Source organism: Pteronotus mesoamericanus, unplaced genomic scaffold (genome assembly GCF_021234165.1).
Source record: "Pteronotus mesoamericanus isolate MK-2021 breed Mesoamerican mustached bat unplaced genomic scaffold, CSHL_Meso_final contig_32, whole genome shotgun sequence".
In the NCBI taxonomy this organism is placed as follows: Eukaryota; Metazoa; Chordata; class Mammalia; order Chiroptera; family Mormoopidae; genus Pteronotus; species Pteronotus mesoamericanus.
This window is the reverse complement of record NW_026555134.1, coordinates 13,885,236-13,905,895: the sequence shown is the minus strand read 5'-3', so window position 1 is coordinate 13,905,895 and position 20,660 is coordinate 13,885,236. Positions and strand designations below refer to the sequence as shown.

At 38.1% G+C, this 20,660-nt stretch overlaps 2 protein-coding genes across 2 annotated transcripts in view; both read left to right on the top strand.

Annotated features, from left to right (window-relative positions):
• NAF1 (nuclear assembly factor 1 ribonucleoprotein) overlaps positions 1-19,295 on the top strand; it is a 38,014-nt gene extending 18,719 nt beyond the window's left edge. The window contains exons 4-8 of the mRNA XM_054576112.1: positions 1,317-1,399; positions 5,987-6,141; positions 9,578-9,629; positions 15,063-15,165; positions 17,859-19,295. Coding sequence (XP_054432087.1) covers positions 1,317-1,399; positions 5,987-6,141; positions 9,578-9,629; positions 15,063-15,165; positions 17,859-18,304 — 839 coding nt within the window. The 3' untranslated portion in view covers positions 18,305-19,295. The remainder of the gene's footprint in view (positions 1-1,316; positions 1,400-5,986; positions 6,142-9,577; positions 9,630-15,062; positions 15,166-17,858) is intronic.
• LOC129072589 (regulator of chromosome condensation-like) lies at positions 11,036-12,629 on the top strand. Its single transcript, XM_054576113.1, is given in 2 exon segments — positions 11,036-12,107; positions 12,109-12,629. Coding segments are annotated over 2 exon segments (1,251 nt in total). The 5' UTR covers positions 11,036-11,049; the 3' UTR covers positions 12,302-12,629.
• Positions 19,296-20,660: the final 1,365 nt, after the last annotated feature.

Genomic DNA, 20,660 nt, shown 5'->3' with positions numbered 1-20,660 from the left:
TGAGGGACCCAGTTTCTAGTGATAGCTGGGTATGGAATTGGCCACTGATACTGTTAATTTCTTCAGTCCTGTTTTCTTATCTTTCTTTAAAATGAAGCTATTGGATTAGATGATTTTCAATTTTCATGTAATTTGACTCTTTAGGAAGCGGATTAGACAGCAGAGAGAATTGAGAATGAATTCTGTTAGTTCTCACTGTCATCATCATCTTTATTCCAGAAGCAGATCTAACTCAGAAAATGTTGACTCATGATCTGGAATTTATATGCATATTCAGAATTTAGAAGCCCTAGCTGCTGCCTACACCCTGCCCCTCCCCCTCCCCGCTGCCATCTCTCCCCTGCCTGGAGGCTCCCTTCCCCGCCCCTTTTGTTTCTCAGGGGGATGTGAGTTTGCAGATGGTAAGGGCCCTGCTCCCTCCCCTCTAGTTCACACAGCACTTGCCCCCTTCCTGCCCTGGGGGCCCAGGTTGTAGATATTTCACAAAGGTTTTCCCTGTTTTTCTGTGTACTTTTTTTAAGAGCCTGGGATCTCAGGTGGGAGCTCCGCACAATAAGTCTGTTGGTATTTGGGGAAAAAAATTGGTTGGGACATAGTTGAAATTTTTTTAATGAATTTTAAGAATCTCAACTCATATATTTTTTCGAAGTGGAGGTGGCATTGTCTTGTAATGTGACAAAGGATTCTTGCTCGTTGCTCTAATTTTCAAGAACCTATCATTTGTTGCCCCCAGCTATAGTAGATTGGTTGTTTAACATCTGTGGCACTTACAGGAATTGGAATATGCCAGACTAGTGGAATAATGCTTTTGCTTTTTTGAGAAAAAAAGTGATAAAAATTATGGTAAGCTCTATCATTTTTCATCTGTTCAGGAAGATGGCTTTTGTGAAGTTAACTTTTTCATATAGCAGTAAGTAATCATAGAAAAGAATTTCTAGAGTGAGAAAGACTAATTTCTCCTAAAACTGGAGTTTTGTGACTAAATTACACTTTTTTGGCTAAAAATTGCTTGAGCAAACGTGCACAGCTTGAATTTGTAGACTTTTTAATGGATGAGTCAAATTTTCTGAGATTTTATACTTAAATTTTCTTTCTTAGAATTGCAGCGTTTTGTATTAAATATGTAGAAACTATTTCCCTGTGCTATATGGTATTAAATAAACTTTGTTCATCTAAGAAGAATGGTTACTGAGGCATGTTATTTCACCTTAAATTTCATATTAAATTATGTTGGAATTAAAGCCTAAATTCTCATTTAAATTCTACATTATCTTCTGATTAAGTCTTGAAATAATCTGTTTTGTTTTATTTTTCAGTAATAATCGAATCTATGACTAAACTACCACCAGTTAATGAGGAGACTGTAATTTTTAAAAGTGATCGGCAGGCAGCAGGAAAGGTATGTAAAAAAAATTCAAACCCTACAAATTATTCTGTTTCTTTGTTAATTGGTGTTTTCGACTTTATCTGTCCTAAAAAAGAGTTTATTAATTTTAGTAGGTGAGCAATCTAGAGCTCTCAGATTGTACATTCTGGATTTTCTTCAATAGTTTGTGTATTTGTTTAATATTGCTTATTACTCGTTGCTGGTTGAGTCATTAAATACATACGTATGGGATTTTTCTAAATGCTTTGTCAGGTACTTTGCTACGCAGCAGCTCTACATATTGAGGAAGACGCAGTTCTTCGCTGTCCAGGTACTCAGTTAAGTACAGGAGACTTTTTCCACCACGTGGTAGTTCTGAAACGTTTTTAGTTTGTGAGTCCCATTGAGTAGTGGCTCTTAAAATTCTTTAGACTTTGGTTTCCTTAAGTGGAAAAAGACGTCAGTGATAGCAATAAAGTTTCACTGTAAGCACATTCTGGGGAATTACGAATATGTAATTAAGTACTCACCATAAGGTTGAGTTTCTTTTAACATCCTAATAATGGACCAGCCCTGCATGTCCATTTTTGCTATGGAAGACCACGCACTTTACCCAGCAGTTACGCAATTCTGAGCAGTTGGCAGAGGACGTAAACCTCCTCAGACCAAGACTGTAAATACCCATCAAGTATTTCCTCCCTGGGACAGAGTTTAATTCGCCTCAGTATTCTTCCACTGTATGAAACGCAGGCCTTCATAAATTACATGTGCTAGGTAAATGTGTATTGAGTTGAAAACAAACAAGAAATCAGTAGTTATTCTTTAGAGAAGCAACTCTCTGGGATTTAGTTTTTCCCAAGTAAGCAACATTTGGGTCCTTTTTTTGTTTTGGGAGATATAACTAATTTACATTTAATCAGGAAAAAAAAAGAATATTTTGAACTGTCTGACCCCAGTAAAGTCATTCACATAACTTTCCCTTTTCTCTGCCTTTCCATTCCCTTTTATTCCATTCTAACACATAGGTTGACAGACTAATTTACCATGAGTCACTTAGGATTGCAAAGCAATCAGTGGCAGAATTAATTGAAGTCTAGAGCCAATATATTTTGGAAATTCTTGAGGTTTGTGAAGGGAACAAAGACTTTTTAATGTCTGCGGGATGAGGCTGTGTTTTTTTCCCCTTCAAATTGTCTTGAAAAGAGACAATTCTGGAATGGCTGTGGAGGTTCATTTCTGTCTTTTCCCTTTGCGGGGGTTCAGTGCCAAGCTGGATCAGCTGGAAAGTGTCAGGCCTTTGGCTATAAGGGCATTCTTTGAAGGCTGCTTTCAGAGCAGCAGCCTGTGGATCTTGGCCCTCCACATGCACAGCTCTCCAGCGTTGTCCCTGGGCCTGGAGATTCCTCGATGTGTTTCTTGTCACCCAGAGAAACTTGGGGAGCGCAGGGGCTTCTGCGCTTGCCTTCCGGGAGTGCCCCCCTCAGGCCCAGCCGGCTGCCTCAGGCTGCCCAGCTGCAGGAACTTCTTTCATGGTACCCGGGTCACCTCAGCCCAGCCTGTGCGGTAGCGTATTTGGGGGACTGAACGTACTTTTACTTCTCCGCTGTCAGTTTTTTTCTCTCAACTGACCTCATGGTGTATTTGTATTGTGGGGTGGTAGTGTGTGTGTTTGTGATCCCTTCATGGGACAGGAATCCTTTGAAGCCTTTTAGCGGAAAAGTACTGCTTTTGAATAAGAGATGTTAAGTATAAAAGGCTGGAGCCAAATAGAAGGACACTTAGAATGCTGCTTCTCAAGTGACAGGGCAAGTATAAAACATTAGTTGGATTATATTTTTATATGAGTATTTCTACAAAATACATATTATTACTTAAGGTATAAAGAAGGCTACTTGCTTGCCTTCAAGTAAATAACTTATGTCCTAAGTGTTGTTTCTTGTACCATCCTTGCAACCTATTCCTTCCTTTTCCTCCTGGTCAGGTAGTGTGGACGTTACAAAAACCCCCACATCAGGTGGGAAGACTGAGTTGGGAGTCAAGGTTTAATGGGTCTTTGAGTTGAAGTGGGTTGGCTTGAGTCCTGCTTTTTCTAAAGCTGTTCTTCACAGTTTCCCTCTCAGGTGTTAGCCAGCCTAAAATCTATACTGGGAAGCCGATGATGTTTTAATATACTATTAAATCCTTCTTTTCTATAACTCTAGATTAGCTAAAGTTTTCCTGTGACTATTTAGGGTGTAAATAACCCCTTGCAGGACAGTCAGTCCTTTCCAAAAGGCCCTTGCTGTTTATTCCTGTTCTAAAGGTCCACACTTAAAAAATATCCCTGGGTTCAAATACTTCATTGCATTTATTTCTACTTTGAGTTTATACAATTAACACATGAAAAATACTGTCATGTAGTGTTTGTCCAATAGTTGTGTTTTGGCCACCCTGCCAGTAATAACTCTTCTTGCCTTAGGATCCTGACTAGTGGTGGCGCATGGGGTTAGATAGGTGGGTTCAAATACTGCAAAAGAGTGGGATTTATGTTAGCCATGGAGCAAATGTCTCCAAGGAAGTATTGGATAGGACCAGATATCAAGGACCTTTTGGCGTGGAACAAATGCCTCCATGGACGTTTAGTACAGGACCAAATATTTGCTGGTTCAACCTGAAGTTTTGTTGAATGCCACCTACTGATTCTATAACGTAGCTTTCTATGCCTACCATATGTGGTATTTATTCACTTAAAACTTCATTGTAGCTGTGGCTTATAAACATTTCAGATCTTAAGAATAGGCAACTAGGTGTGCTTTGATTTTTTTCCAAGAATATGAATGTCACTTAGCAGTCTCTGCATAAGCCTGAAGCTATTAAGGCATTTCTGTAGTGAAATCATTTCTAACAGTTAGGAGATGGAATCGTGCCATCCAGAAAGCAAGTCCTTGGGAAACAGCTTTATGAGCCGGGTCGCAAATAGCGATTGCTGTCCCTTGAACTAATGGATTCATAAGAAATTGTTTTAAAGTTATAGTCTCTGTCCAAACTTAAAGAATCAGATTTGTCTATATTTATCAAGGGAATTATAAAAAAATAAAACTTGTGTTTAAGATATTTTTAGAGAAGTGACAAGTAAGATGATATGTTTCTTATTCTATGTAAGAAGGCCAGTAGGAGTTGTGTTGTAATATATTTCTCCTGTCCTTTGCACTAGTTAGAAGAGAGATGTATGCATTTTTATAAAAAATTAGTGATAAATTTCTCACTATTTTTTAAAATTATCTTTTTGCTTTCCAAATAAAAAAGCTTACATTTTCAATGCTACTAGTGTTGTTTTACAATGCATTGGCTTTTTAATTCTTTTCACTATTGATAGTTTTTAGATTAATCATATTTTCAGAATGTAGGTGCTCTGGTAGATAAGCTGTTTTATGTCTTATTGAAAATTAATAAAAGCTTGAATTGTATAGAAGCATCAAGTGAAAACATTTACTATAAAAAGTCAAGAATGTAATAAAACAGGCACTTTCCATATGGTTGGTTTGAAATGGTCCAAGCTATTTGGAAAAAGATTTAGTAATTTACGTCAAGAGTTTTAATAATCATACTCTTGGCTCCAATAATTCTATCTCTGACAAATCATTTTTAGGAAATCTGAAGTACAAAAATTTACATATAAATATATCATGACATCATTTATTATGTTGAACAAATTAGATGCTGCCCAAATGTCCTATGAGTTAAACAAATTGTGCTACATCTATAAAGGAATGTTATATAGCCACTGAAATTATACTTATGAAGAATATTTATAACATGGAAAACTTAATGCACTTCAGGTTTTAAAAGTGAGCAGAATATAAAAATTAATATCTAAAAATTTGTTAATATAAAAAAACTTGGAAAAATATACAGTGACACTTGTCATGGCCTTTTTTTCTATAATGTACTTATATGTATTATCAGAAACTATTTTTATAAATTCAGGTATTTTGAGAAGAGTTGGAAAACTAGAGGCTTCCTTTTAGCATTCATAAAATACTTGCAGAAATAAAATGTGCTAAAAGCAGTTCCTTTACATGAAAGTTAAAGGCTCTATAACATCATTGTTTTCTGAGAAGTAAGCAACTTGAAGTTCAAATCTGCTTTACTGTTTTTTGAATTAAAAAAACTTGTGTTTTAATTTTATAAAAATGTTAGCCGCTGTGTAGAAACAGCAGAAGTGATTGCCTATTGGAGCTTGCTTTTAAGTTTTATGTCGTAAGATTCCAAATGACAGACAGCATTTTATTTTTCAAAAGTTATCACTTGTCATTTTTTTGTCATATCTTAAATGAGCAATAAAACCAAAAATTCATAATTTACCTTTAGTTAGTGCCACCACAATGATTTGAATTTTAGCAAGGGCAAGTTTGTTACACTTGTTTTAAATTTATAAAAAGGAAATCTGGAAAAAGCTAATGTATTTATAATGAAAATTTTATGGTATGCAAAAGATGACTTAAATAGTTTTATTCCTCATACATGGAAGAAATTACCTTTTTATAACAATTATTAGTGCTTTCGATTTTAAATATTACTAATTTTTTGAGCCATTATTTACATGATAAAGGAGGCCTTTATGTTTCTTCTATTTTACAGATATTTGAGATATTTGGACCTGTTGCACATCCATTTTATGTGTTACGGTTTAATTCTTCAAAGCACATTGAGAGTAAAGGTATTAAAATAAAGGATACGATGTATTTTGCACCATCAATGAAAGATTTCACTCAGTATGTATTCACAGAAAAACAGTAAGTACTTTTTTTCCCCCTCACTATCCAGTAAGTAAGTGGTAGTTGTTTGCTTATCTAATCTTTATATTTTATGAATAATTCTCAGCAATGGAAGTTTTAAATGGTAGCTGTCTTCCTAAGAGTTCATCTGTCTTCCTACTAATACCTCTGGAAGCTACAATTTGTTACCTGATTTTACAGCCTGAGATCATTTATATATTTTTCCAAAAATGATTTAATCAACTAGTAGGAATATATTTGGGCCATATAAACTTTCTGAATTAATTCATTGCATTTTCCATTATATGCTTTCTTTTATATACATGCTACTTCATATTAATATTACCATTTTAAAAATTCTTTACCATTTTAAATAAAATTTTCATTGGAGTAAATTCATAGGTTTTACTAAAGAAAATAAGGAAATTTCTGGTTGCTTATAAATTGTAAAGTTACAGAAGAGACAGTTAAAATGTGTCCCTGGAAAGTTGTGTATCAACCAGTGAGAGACAGGGTTGACTTAACTAATAAGTCATTGCTCTTCATTTTGTCTGAAAATATGCTAAAAGATGCCTGTGGCATGTGGGTAGTAATATTTATGTTCCCACTGGTTAATTGTGTATTTTCCTTGTGTTAATTGTGCTGCCAAGTATTAGCTGTAAAGCTGTTTGTATCAGTCAAACTTATAATTATGTAATTTAATTTTTATGTAGAAAATGGCATACAAGGGCCCCCCCCCCCAAAAAAAAAATAGACTTATCTTCTGGAGGGCGGGCCTCTTGTAGTACAGGCTTCCCCCGCTAGGTCAGTGTTCTAGGAATTCGTGTGTATCAGTGTACCAGGTAGGGGTGTGAGAGGCTGCATTTGGCTTCAGCACATTTTTTGAAAGACTTTTTCAACATTTGCCCATTTCATGGGTGATTACTGAGTACACCTGCCCACACCCTGTTGCGTGTTCAGATTTTTTGACCAAAAACATGCCCACCCTTCCTATTCACTGGATCTTGCCCCCAGGGACTTTTTTTGTTTGTTACCCTGGATGAAAAAAGTCCTTAAAGGAAAGTGTTTTTCTGATTTGAAAGAGGTGAAACAAAAAAAGGCAGAAGCACTAACAGGCATCAAAATTGACAAGTTCAAAAACTGTGTTTGAGCAGTGGAAAAAAAGTCTGGATAGGTGTATTGCATCAAATGGAGACTACTTTGAAGGTGACTGGAGTGTAAACATCTAAGAATCAATACACAATTTTTTACAAATAAATTCCGGGGGGTTTTTTTTCAGTCCTCGTATAGTTCAAGTAGAATAGCTTTTTCTATAAAATTTAGTTGAATGCTTCGGAAGATGTAATGAATATGAGCCATTAAAAATACTGTCAAATTAGGAGTGGAAGAAAAGATAACAAAATAATGGGAGCGGGAAGGGGGATCAATCCAAAAAGACTTTGCACTGAGTTTGACACACAAGTCTCTTTCAGGTCTAGCTCGTAGGTGAAAAATGAGGGATGTGGTTTTTGGAGGAAATATTGTACATAGGAGCTTCAAGCAGTGAGTGGTATTAATGCTGTGTTGAAAGTACGAGGCATAAGAATGTCTCTATACCACTCACATATTAAATCAGATCTTGAATTTCATTTAATATTTCAAATATGAAAATTTTGTGCCTGATAATTTATTCAACTCATGTTTAAGAATGCACATAATTATCTGAAGGGGCATTTTATTTAAGTTATTCTTCAGGCTGTGTGAGGTTAATTTTTCTAAATGACTGCTGACAAGAAAAGTGAATTCAATAGGCAGTAAAGTTATAAAGATTTTACTTTGTTTTAAAATCATGCCTTAGATAACTAGCATTTCATTCTGCTAGGAATATTAGGACGTTGCTGTGGATGCCATCCATTTGGCTTTTGCCAAATAAAGTACTTTAACTTAAAACAGATAAACTGAAAAGGTTTTCTGCAATGTTTATTAAGTAGATTTTAAATGCTAGGAGCAGTCTTTGTTTTTGATTCGCAAGAACCGGAATTTTGTCATGGAAAGAAATGACAAAGCGGACAGAACTGGGAAGCGGGGCACACCCTGCAGGGGCCCCCTGCCCGAGGCCATGCTGTTTAGGCCGCGTTTCCGTGTCTGTCTTGGGAGCTCAGAGGAGGGCTTTGCCTTTGAGTTGGAGAGGTCCAGCTCTTCTCCAGCTTACCTGCCTCTGGTGAGGCTATTTTAATCTTAGCTGCCTGTGAGTTTAATTTCTGGGAAAAGTGTTCTTTTAAATGTTGCTTGATCTTTAGCAGATTGTGATTTTCAGTACTAAGTGGACTATTCGGGGCACTTTTCTCATGTATGTCTTTAAAGTCCAGGCTCAGGGCACCGCAGGCCATGAGATGGCACATCGGGGAAAAAGGAGTACTGCAGCTATGTTAAATATGTGGGTGTAAGAAGATAACTAATGAGTAAAGGCTTTTTTTAAAGGGATGGAAAAGTCATTGCTAATGCTTCAGATTCAGTCAAAATTCTAAATCAAAAGTTTAGAGCAAACTTGATGATTTCCATTGTTGTGGCAGCCTCTGACATCTATCAATTAATTCTTATGGATTAGCGATTTAAAGAATTCCTGAGAATCCCATATTTTTGAGATCTAGTTTAAAGCAGTGATGACTAATACTTTGTAAGACTTTAATATAATTGAATAACAAAGCATTGTCAAGCAATGAAATCAAAAAGATTAATAAGATTTAAAATGAGCTTTCATAAATTATTATTATACTCATAACAGATATATGTCCTTTTGTTGGTCATAGATTATAAAACTGTGCAACTAAAAGTAATTAATGCTTGTGATGCACTGTCCTTCAGAATCTTCAGAACTCTTCCTCCTCTGTAAAGTAGATAAGTCTTTTACCCTCTGCGTTGAGAATCACCTGTTGAACCTTGGTTCCTCATAGAGTATTCCTCTACACATTTAAAATGTGTATATTCCTCAGGTATATGAGGAAAAAGAATTTCATATTGTTATCTCTACCATTAAACCTATAAAATCTTAGACAAGGAATTGCCTTATATTTATTTTTGTGTCCTTAGCACATGGAAGAGTGTTTGACCTATAGTTTCTGTGGAATAAGCATTGATTGAGGCAAGCTTTATGAGCTGAGCGCAGGTATCCTGAAAGTATCGAAGTCATAGCATTTGGAGAGGCTTATGAACTGTAAAGTCCCTTTCCTCTGCACACCGCAGCCTTGGCCACTTATTGACACCCCAGTTCTAAAATGTTCTAACGTTTTGTTTTTCTTATGAGCCCCCACATCTTCTGAAACAAGGTAAAGGATACAAAACTGGTTCTTTATTTTTTTGCTCATATTTTCACGTATATTGCAAAATTAAGAGTTGAGCTTATGTCTTTTACTTTAGAATACGCCCTCAACAACCTTAACAAGTACTGCTTTGACTTTTTGTTTTCTCTTCCTAGGGAAAAGGGATCAGATGCATCATGGGAGAATGATCAGGAACCACCACCAGAGGTAAGGATGAGTCCTTTTACACAGTATTTTAGAAAGTAAGGCAGGACTTAATCTTTTAAAGTCATCATTCTTGACCTTAAGGAGATCCGTGCTGCTCCCCATATGCCCTCTGTCAGCCTGGGCGCGCTCTCCTTTCCCGCATGACTGTTGTGTTCCTTTCAGTAAGAATTTTTGCTTGATCATTTAAAGAAATATTTTTAATCACATTTGAATAAGTATCAGATTATCATTGTCCTTGTAATTTCCTATTTTTAGATCAATATTTTGACACCTGATAAAGGCAGAACTGTCATTTTAAAAAATGTTATTCTTCAGTTTAGTGATTTTACTATGTGAGATATGAAGATGCTTGTTAATGGTGCTTTTAATAAGTTGCCTTTCTTTGGGAGGTACAAAATTATTAGAATCTAATAATGTTAATGTTAACTGTTTATAAAATTGGTTGGATTAGGCTAATTTTAAAGTTAAATCTGAGCATACTTGTGGAGCTTGTTTTCCTCTAAGTAGTTGGCTGTCCATTATTTCCATAATATAGAAAACTCTGAAATTCAAAAGTTTATTTTATTATGATGACATTTTGTAGTTTAGAATTATGGCCTAGTGTTAAATATAGATTAGAATTTGGAATATGTGGGGTTTAAACTTTTTTAAAACAGTTATACGGTGAAAATAGGAAATGTTGGGTTTGCATTAAGAAGCTAAAATTTACTTATAGGGAATGCATCTCATTCATCTTCATAATTCATTTCTAACATATGAATGCTTAATCTGTAGTTCAGTAACTATGTTTAATGAATGCATATTTAAGCTAATTGTGTGCAAGGAAAATGTGAAATGTCCTATGATTTTAGGAGGTGATAGCAAAATACTGCTGAAATTGTCTCTCTAAAGTAGCCTATTGCCAATTAAAATCCTTTAATACCTCCCTCCTGCTCTTAGGGCAATACCCAATTATTTTAAAGAGCCCAGTAATGTTCTTTATTCTCTAATTTCATTGTCTCTGATTTTTTTTCTTTAAGAAGCTTTCACTTTGTGTTACAGAACCATTCTCATTTCTCAAAGATACCGAGCTGCACATATTCTCACTCCTTGCAAATGTCCTCTCCCATATTTTCACTGTTAACTCATTTCTAGAGATTTATCTTGGGTCACCCATACCAGGGAATCTTCCTTGTCCTTCTTCTTTTTCATCAGCCCCATTCTGTCATTAAATCATACACTTGTTCATTAGTTTATATATCTACTTTTTTATTTGACTGAACAGTTTCAGAGAAAGAAGTGTTTTTCACCTGACCTGAGTACTTTCTGCTGCCTGGTAGATACCAGATTTCACATGAGCTTAAAAATCTTAGCACTATAAGATCAGTAATAAAAAATCGTGAAGCAACCTTGTAGCTTGACCTGCACCGAGGACAGAAAAATGCCACCCAAGCGTATGGCTAAGAGTTCACCCCCAGAAGATGCCCTCCCCAAAACCAAGAAGGTTAAGATCTCACACAGGTCCCACCGCACAGAGCCGGGCTTGGTGCTGACGCTGGGCCAGGGCGATGTGGGCCAGCTGGGGCTGGGTGAGAATGTGATGGAGAGGAAGAAGCCCGCCCTAGTACCCATTCCGGAAGACACTGTGCAGGCCGAGGCGGGGGGCATGCACACCGTGTGTCTAAGCAAAAGTGGCCAGGTCTATTCCTTCGGCTGCAATGATGAGGGTGCCCTGGGAAGGGACACATCAGTGGAAGGCTCAGAGATGGTTCCTGGGAAAGTGGAATTGCAAGAGAAGGTGGTACAAGTGTCAGCAGGAGACAGTCACACAGCGGCCCTCACTGAGGATGGCCGTGTCTTCCTCTGGGGCTCCTTCCGGGACAATAACGGTGTGATTGGGCTCCTGGAGCCCATGAAGAAGAGCATGGTTCCCGTGCAAGTGCAGCTGAGCGCGCCTGTGGTGAAGGTGGCCTCAGGAAATGACCACTTGGTGATGCTCACAACTGATGGCGACCTCTACACTTTGGGCTGCGGGGAGCAGGGCCAGCTGGGCCGTGTGCCCGAATTATTTGCCAATCGTGGTGGCCGGCAGGGCCTTGAACGACTCCTGGTCCCCAAGTGTGTGATGCTGAAGTGCAGGGGAAGCCGGGGCCGTGTGAGATTCCAGGATGCCTTCTGCGGCGCCTCCTTCACTTTTGCCATCTCCCTCGAGGACCACGTATATGGCTTTGGCCTTTCAAACTACCATCAGCTTGGAACCCCAGGCACAGAATCCTGCTTCGTACCCCAGAACCTGACCTCCTTCAAGAACTCTACCAAGTCCTGGGTGGGCTTCTCCGGTGGCCAGCACCATACAGTCTGCATGGATTCAGAAGGAAAAGCATACAGCCTGGGCCGGGCTGCGTATGGGCGGCTGGGCCTCGGGGAGGGCGCTGAGGAGAAGAGTGTACCCACCCTCATCCCCAGGCTGCCTGCCGTCTCCTCGGTGGCTTGCGGGGCATGCCGTGGCCAAGGATGGTCATGTTTTTGCCTGGGGCATGGGCACAAACTACCAGCTGGGCACAGGGCAGGAGGAGGATGCCTGGAGCCCCGTGGAGATGACAGGCAAACAGCTGGAGAACCGCATGGTTTTATCTGTGTCCAGTGGGGGCCAGCACACAGTCTTACTAGTCAAGGACAAAGGACAGAGCTGATGAAGCCTCGGAGGGCCCGGCTCCCAGCCCCTACACCCTCCCTCCTGGAACACAGAAGCTGTGATGACTATAGACTCCAGCAGGCCTCCCCCAGCCCCAAGTACTTGTCATCTCCTGCCTTTTTTCCATCTACAGAACAGAATCATCTTTTTCTTCCTCCTTTCTGGAATTATCCTGTAACCTACAGGATGAAGGGAGAGGATGGAAAGGGGAGCGGGTTTTCTCAGAATGTTGCTCACCTGAGAACTATGTGATTAGACTGTTGCCCCTCATTCCTACCTTCCATGGTCCTGGCTGACCCTGGTTTTGTCTGCCAAAAGCCAAAACTTCCTTTCACGGGGGGTTGGTTCCCCAACTCTTGAGAAGTTGGGGCTCCATCAAGCCCTACTCTTAGTCTTGTGCCACTCTTCCTGTCCTCGATGATCCACGTGCAGACAAATGGTACAGTTGCCAGACCCAGCTGTCATGGACCTGCGCTTAGGGGAAACTGGAGAATGGGCAGGGCTACCAGCCATGGGCAAACCCAAGCCAAATATTTGGCTCTGAACAGGTGTCCCTGGGACAGACAAAAAAAAACAGTGATCCTCCACTTAATTAAAAAAGCCAATCAGCCTTTCTCCCAGAAGCACAAAGCATTCTGCCCTGCACTGCCGATCCAGCCTGCCGCACCTATAGCCAAGGGCCCAAAATCGGGAAAGGAAGCTATACCTGCAGAGCAGGACATGGGGCGAGAGGGGAGGGAGGGTTTTATAAACAAACATAGCAATATCAAGAGTGAAGGGAGGGCAGGGAAGAGGTTTGGATGGGCAGAGGCTGGTCCCCAGAAAGGGAAGCAGCAGCTTGTACAGTGTCTGAGAAAATAGCAAGCAGTTTAATTTTTTTTTAATGTAAAGTATTTTAGAAGGGAGAGTGAAATCTTTTAACATTTTGAATAAATTTAGAGTTTTATAAAAGAGGCCACTTGTTTTCTACACACTCCCTGCTTTTTTAAGGGAGCATCTGTGGTGTTGGGAAGGGCAGGATAAACCCACACCTGTGAACTTGGTCAAGACTAGGACTTAAGGTGATGTCCAGATGTCCTGATATGTGCCTGTCAACTGTTGATGTGACTGTTCCTTGCAAATCCAAAAAAATTGATTTTTGCTTAGGTTTTTGTTTCAGGAATCAGTGTATTTTTTAAAAAGATTATGCTGCATAATGTGAGAGACAAGGAATGGTTCTTTCAGCATCTGAGTCCCAAACCAGAACAATACACCTCTAGAAATACTTAAACTGAGCTTGCTGTATCATTTCAACAGCTGATGTAACTGATTAAACATCATTGACTACACAGTAACTCTTAAGACAACTTATGCATATTAATGTAGATTTTTACCAGCATTTGAGCAAACAAAACATCTGTTCAGTATAGTGGTCACTAGCTTTATGTGGCCATTTGCATTTAAGTCAGTTAAAATTTGTAAAAATTTTAACTTCCTTTATTGCACTAGCCACATTTCAAGTCCTCAGTAATTACATGTGGCTAGTGTGATGGCACTGGGCTATGCAAATTTAGAAATATATAGAACATTTCTATAATTGCAGAAAGTTACAATGGACAGTGTTGATATAGAAGGTTTATATATGTATAACAGGAAAGTTTTATTAGTGCCAGGAGGATTCTTGGACGTAAGTGACTCTTGGAAAAATGAATATGATGTAAAAAAAAAAAAAAAAAATCGTGAAGCAAATAAAGATATCTGAAGGTACTAAAATTAGTTGATGTTTCTGAATTTGATTATGGATTTTGAGGTGTATGGACTCTTTCTTGGTTCATGGAAGATTTGATCTAAAATATATTTCAGCAAGACAACTGAAAATCCCATACAAAGACTTTCCTATATATTTTATTTCTTCTTTTTAAATGTGTAGACATGCATACACAATAAGCCTGCTTTTATATATTTTTATGAAACATTGTTTTGTGATATTAATAGAATAATAATGCCTGAATTCTAAGAAATCATGGATAGTCATAATATATAAAGCTTCTCAGTCTTGTTTTTTGGGTAGGCTGTAACAGTGCATCTCAATTCTTAGTTACGTTTGACTTTCCTTCTTATAATATAAAATGATTTCCTCTTGGGAGGTGGATCATGCATGTATCTGCTTATCAAAGCTCTCGCCTGGAATCTTGACTAAATAGCATCCTCAGTGATTTTCTCTACCCTTTGCCTTATTGTTTATTTAAGCCCTGACTATATCTGATGTTAATAAAAAAACTAGTACCTATATAGTGTTTAGAACAGTGTCTGTATTATAATAGGCATGTGTAAATTGTAACATTCTCCTCTTTTTATATTAGATTTGATAGTTTATGTTATTTGCATATTCCTTTCTTTAGCATTTTGGCAGCCGATGAATCTAAGCTGGAAGTCAAATGTTTAGCTTAGGGAAAAACCGTATCTTAAGGTTGTTAAAGATCAGCATTTTGAAGTTACCTATCTGAAACTTCCTAGGAATTAAAACACCAAAAAGCCTTGAGTACTTATCTGATGTGTCAGATTAATCATGTGTCAATTAAGAGTCTTTAGGAATTTGTTTAAAAAAATACTTTATTTTTCTATCATATGTAATTAAATATTATTGGAAATTACTAAGTATCCAGACGAGTATCTTTCAGTGTCAGTGTTTAAATAATGGGCTTATTCTTCTCATTTCCAAGTAGTGTATTGAATTGGTAAATCGATGTGACATAAATCTCTGTATTTTTCTCCATCAGGCCTTAGATTACAGTGATGATGAAAAGGAAAAAGAAGCTAAACACAGGAAAAAGAATCGCATTCAAGGCCGGAAAAAACTAAGATCTGAATTTAATGAATCAGGTGAGCTAATGCAACATTTAGTAATTTTTTTTTACCTTGACTTATATTTATGTACATTCATCAGTAATAACACTGAAGAAAACATCCGGGTTTTCTTTTTACCTCCTGCATCCAGCTAATGTTGGAGGTATTTTGCAGCATGGGATGTGGTGGGACAGAGACACAGAGTAAATTTTCAAGCTTAAGGATTAAAAACCGCTTCAAGGGGTAAAAGGCAAACTAAGCCTTATTAGTTATTTGTGCTCATCAGGACTTTTTGTTAAGAAACGTAGTGGCTTCCATATTTAGACTTAAATAATATGGTAGTTAGTGTCTAACTCAAGGTACTTTATTTTTTAACACCTATTTCATTTTATTATACCTTTCCTGTTTTCTTTTGTAAAACTAAACATTCTATAGATTGACATGCAGTGAGTTGTAAGAAATAATACAGAGAAATCTTATGTGCCCATTACCCAATTTCCTGCAGTAATCACATCTTGCAAAGCTATACAGTAACATATCACAACCAGGATATTGACATTGATACAGTCAAGACACAGAACATTCCCATCCTCGGAAAAGATCCCCCATGTTGCCTTTTTATACTCACACTTTCCTCTCTCCCACCTCTTCCTCTTCTCCTGGCAACAGTAATCTGTTCTCCATTTCTATAACATAATTTGTCATGTCAAGAATGCTTATATAAATGGAATCGTACAATATGTTACTGTTCAGAATTGGATTTTGTCACTGAGCATAATATTCTGGAGATTCATCTAAATTGTCGTGTGTGTCAAATTTGTTTCTTTTCATTCCAGGGTGGTTTCCATTATGTGAACATTCCACAGGTTATTTAACTATTCATGCATTGAAGAACATCTAGGTTTTTAATAGTTTTTGGTTATAGGAATAAAGTTGCTTTATACATTTGTGTACAGGCTTTTTTGGGTGCACACAAATTTTCATTTCTCTGAGATAAATGTCTGAGAGTGCAGTTGTTGGGCTATATGATGCTCGTATGTTCAGTTTCTCAAGAAACTGCCGTGCTGTTTTTCATTGTGGCTACATTCCCGTCCCCAATGTATGAATGAATGTGTTTCTCTGCTTTCTCACCAGCATTTGGTGCTGGCACTATTTTAGCTGTTCTCATCGGTGTGTACTGATGTCTGTGATTTTAACGCGCATTTGCCTGATGACATTGAACATCTTTCCATGTGCTCATTTGCTATCCATATATCCTCCTCAATGATATGTTTGTTCATTTCTTTTGCCCATTATCTAATTGGATTTCTGTTTTTTAACTTTTGAATTATGAGTGTATACATAATGTCTTCCAGTCTTTATCCTGTGTTTTCATCCTCTTGAAAGGGTCATCTGCAGAACAAGGTTTTAATTTTGACGAGCCCCAGTTTATCAGCTTTTGCTTAATGGAGTCTGAGAATTTCTTGCCTAGACCTGCATCCCAAAGAATTTTCTCCTGTTGTTTTTTCTAAAAGTTTGCGAAACTATTTTAGGCATTCTGCTTCCTTTGCCTTCCCACATAAATTTAAGAATAATCTCTATATTGAGAAAAAGTCTTGCTGGAATTTTGTTAGGAATTTTATTAAACCTGTATATATATTAGTTTGGAGAGAATTGACATGTTAACTGTATTAATTGAATTTTCAGTTCTAAAATTTCTATTTGTTTCTTCTTTGAATCTTTTTTTTTTGTGCTTAGGCTTTTTATTTTAGTGTGTTCTAATTGCTTGTTGAAGAATTTTTATGAAAACTATTTTAAAATATTTCTCACATAATTCTAACACTTTGTCATCATGGTATTGGCCTCAATTAATTTTGCATTTTTATTAAGTTTGAAATTTTCATTTTTTGGTATGAGTGGTTTTTAATAAAACCTGGACATACTGGATATTTTGTTATGAAACTCTAGATCTTATTTAAACTAATTGTTTTAGCAGCCTTGTTTTTAAAACTGCTCTGGCAGGGAAAGGAAGGGGGGTGTCACATTATTACCATTAGTACCAGGTGGGAATGAAAGTCCAGGTTTTCTTCTCAGTCTCTGTTGGCCCCTGAGGCCAGGGGCACCTCATCGCTGCTGGGCCAGGAAGGGTAGGCCTCCTGCTGTGCTTGGGCTTGTGGGAGTGCCTCGCTACTGCTCCCCTGACTACAGTGGGAGGTGGCCTCGCTACCGCTGGGTGTGACCGAAGCCCTGACTGTGTGCTAGGTGTCCTTCTGACACCAGCCAGTGCAGGAGGTGGAGGAACACGGTGTTGAGGTAGAAGTCCAGTGCCCCATGTGATCTCCAGTGTCACTGCAGGAGGCCTTGTGAGCGGCTCCATATTCAGCTTGCTCTGATGCCACCTTGGTGGGAGGTCGAGGCACCTCATTACATCCTGTCGAGGGAGAAAGTCTAGGCTCCCTATCAGCCTTTGAGAGTGCGGGTGATGATGGTATCTGGTTTCCTCTGTGCTGTCTGGCTGGAGTCTAGTGGTTATTGTCTAAAAGTTTTCTGTCTTGCTAGGCTTTCTCTTTCCTGAGTGTGTGGCCTTTTGGATTCTTTCAAATTGATCATTTTAAGCCTCATGCATGTTTAACTACCATAAGGTATATCTGGAAATTAATGAAAAGGCATTACAATTTTAAACAATATCTTTTAATGTGTTAAAATTAATTTTAATTTTGTTTTTATGCTTTTTTTAATCCTGCTTAAAGGTGAAGATTTTGCAGAAGTACATCAGAATTGGAATGCTTCAGAGCATTCAAAAGGATACTGCAACAGAGAATTCACGCGAGGATTTTCCCGGGGTAGATACCCTCGCCCGTGGCATGGCAGGCCCCCAGCTCCACAGTTTTATAACTCGGAGCATATGGTATCTCAGGAGACTTCAGGATTTCCACCTCAGAGACAAGATAATCTTATGCCACAGTATCCCTTTCCTCCTCCAGTGTTTGACATGCATCATTTTTCACTCCCTCCTCCACTACCACCACCGCCTCCGCCGCCTCCACCTGCGTTTGTAAACATGGGTTGGGCAGCGCCTCACATGGCACCTCCCATACCATACTCTGTGCCCCCGCCCCCGCCGCCCCCGCCCCCGCCTCCGCCTCCGCACCCCTCGTCTGGAGATAGTCATTCTCATTTTGGATCTTACTATTAGGTGAATACATGCATTTCCAGAGAAATGTAGACTTCATATTTTATATAGAAAAGATTTTTTTCTTTTATATGGGAAGGATTTTTTTTTTTTAAAGAAAGTAATTATGGATCTAGATTTTTAAAACATTGTCAAAAACTGAATGCTTCCTTTAGTTGTAAGTTGATATATATTTATAACATTTGTGAAATTGTACCCGTATGAAAATTTCACTTTAGATTTGTAGGAGGGAATTCCAATTATGTAATATTTAATTAAAACTGAATCCATGCTTTCCCCACCCCTGCCCAATTTAACAGTAGTACAGGTTTAATAATAGATTTGGAGCAACTTTCATCATGGATGAAATATACTGAGCATACTGATTATCTTGTGGGTATATCTGAAAATATGATGTTGAAGTCCTATTGAGAGTCTTTAAAATAAACTATTTTTTTAAACGTATACTTTGGAAATTGATTTTGATTATAATTGCAAATTACCAGTAAAATTAAATGTAAATAAAAAAAAATGAAGTGTACAGAGAAGGAAAGCCTTATATATTGGTAGAAGCTATGACTATAATTAAAGTTTATCATTATCTGTGCAGATTTTCATTATTTGGGTACTTTTCAGTAGACTTTACTATTTAGCCATTTAAAGGAACACGAAGATTATTCACGATAACATGCATTTGGCCCCACGTAGGGAGACCATATCTTCCTTACCTGTCCTGCTGATCCTCACATGCGTGGCACAGAGTAGGTGCTTCATAAATAGTTAATGAATGACCGACTTTAGGGTTTTTAATTAATGACCAGCGAGGAGTATTTTACATCCTGTAATGTAAACGTAAGGGAAATTACAGAATTTTAGAGCTAAGGGACACCCTAGAAGCAGTCTAAACTAGTCCTCGTTTAATGAATAAGGAAGAGCCTAGCTAAAGATTCCCAAGGGCTAAGTAACTTAACTAAGGTCACTCAGTGAGATGATGGAGTTGAACCTAGTTTTCTTGATTCGCAGATCAGCACTTCCTATGAAATTGGTGCTTCACAACCTCCTTGACGTTCTTAGAAAATAGTATTTGTATGTGCACATCAGGGTTGTCTGGAGCCTGTTCGTCCCCAGCCCATAGACTCTGGCTGCAGCCAGGCCCCCTTTCACCTCCCTGTGGGCGAAGGAGTCACTGCAGCTGAGAAGCCCTTGCTTTGGTGCACACATCCTTTATCATGTGTCATACTTTATTATTCTTTCTTGAAATGTTTGTAGCTTCTCTTTAGGAGCTACCTTCATAGATTGTGGCAGTCTTCTGGTTGATAGGATATTGTTAGAGTCAAATGAGATCATATTTATAAACACTAAAAAACCCAACGTTTTTCTACAAGAATGGGAAGAGTAAGATGTTACCATCCAGTGATGGTAAATCGAGGTGCTTTAAAAAAAATCTCTGAACCTCTGCATGTCCAGTACTGGTGTCTGACAGTAGATATTACAGTATCTAAAGAAACAGCTGAATGATGGTATTTGATGTCTGCTTTCAGTTAAGTTGCTTACCTTAAACACTTAGATTTGAGTTGTCTTCTTCCTTGTGCTTAATTCAGGATTTTTGAAACTTCAGGGTGCCTGGAAATCACCTAAGTCTTGCATAGGTTATTAAAAATATAATACATTCTTGGACCTTATCCCACATTCAAATCCAGTAGATCTGAGATGAGACTTAGGAAACTTTTTAACAGGTATCCCCTGGGTGATTAACTTCAGGATTTATTCTTTATGTAGATTTCAGCATAAATACACTACTGCAGCTTCTTGGCCAGTCACTTGGGAACTTGAGGCAGTGCTATTTGGAGTAGTGGTGAGGATGAAGAAGTTGATAGGGAATAAGAGAGGGAAGACCATAGCTACTTAAATTCTACCTCTCACGGATTTCAGAACTATTTTGTCAACTATATCTGTCTCTAGAGATTAGCAGGACTGCCTGTTTTCTGTTCTATCTGGAAGAGAAATGCTATGTTCATTACCCCTACCTGAACTTTACAGTGCTGCTTGTAAAATCGTGTGGCTCCAGATCTTTAAACTGCTACCTGGTGTAAAGACAAATGCAACGTTCTAGTCACAGTGTCTCACTTCAAATAGAGAACTGTTCATATGAGCCTTTTCCTATGGTAAAGCAGATTGACAGTCACATGATGGAATGTGGATAAATGCCTCTGTGTATCTGCAGTTGTAACTGTGTAAAATTATAATTGTTGACTAAATGATATACTTGCTTGAGATGACTAACACTGTATCCTCTTCCTTCTACAGAAAAGATAGTGAGGTCCACGGTAACTGGATGACTTGTTCCACTTATTAGAAATAGATATTGAAAAAACTGGAT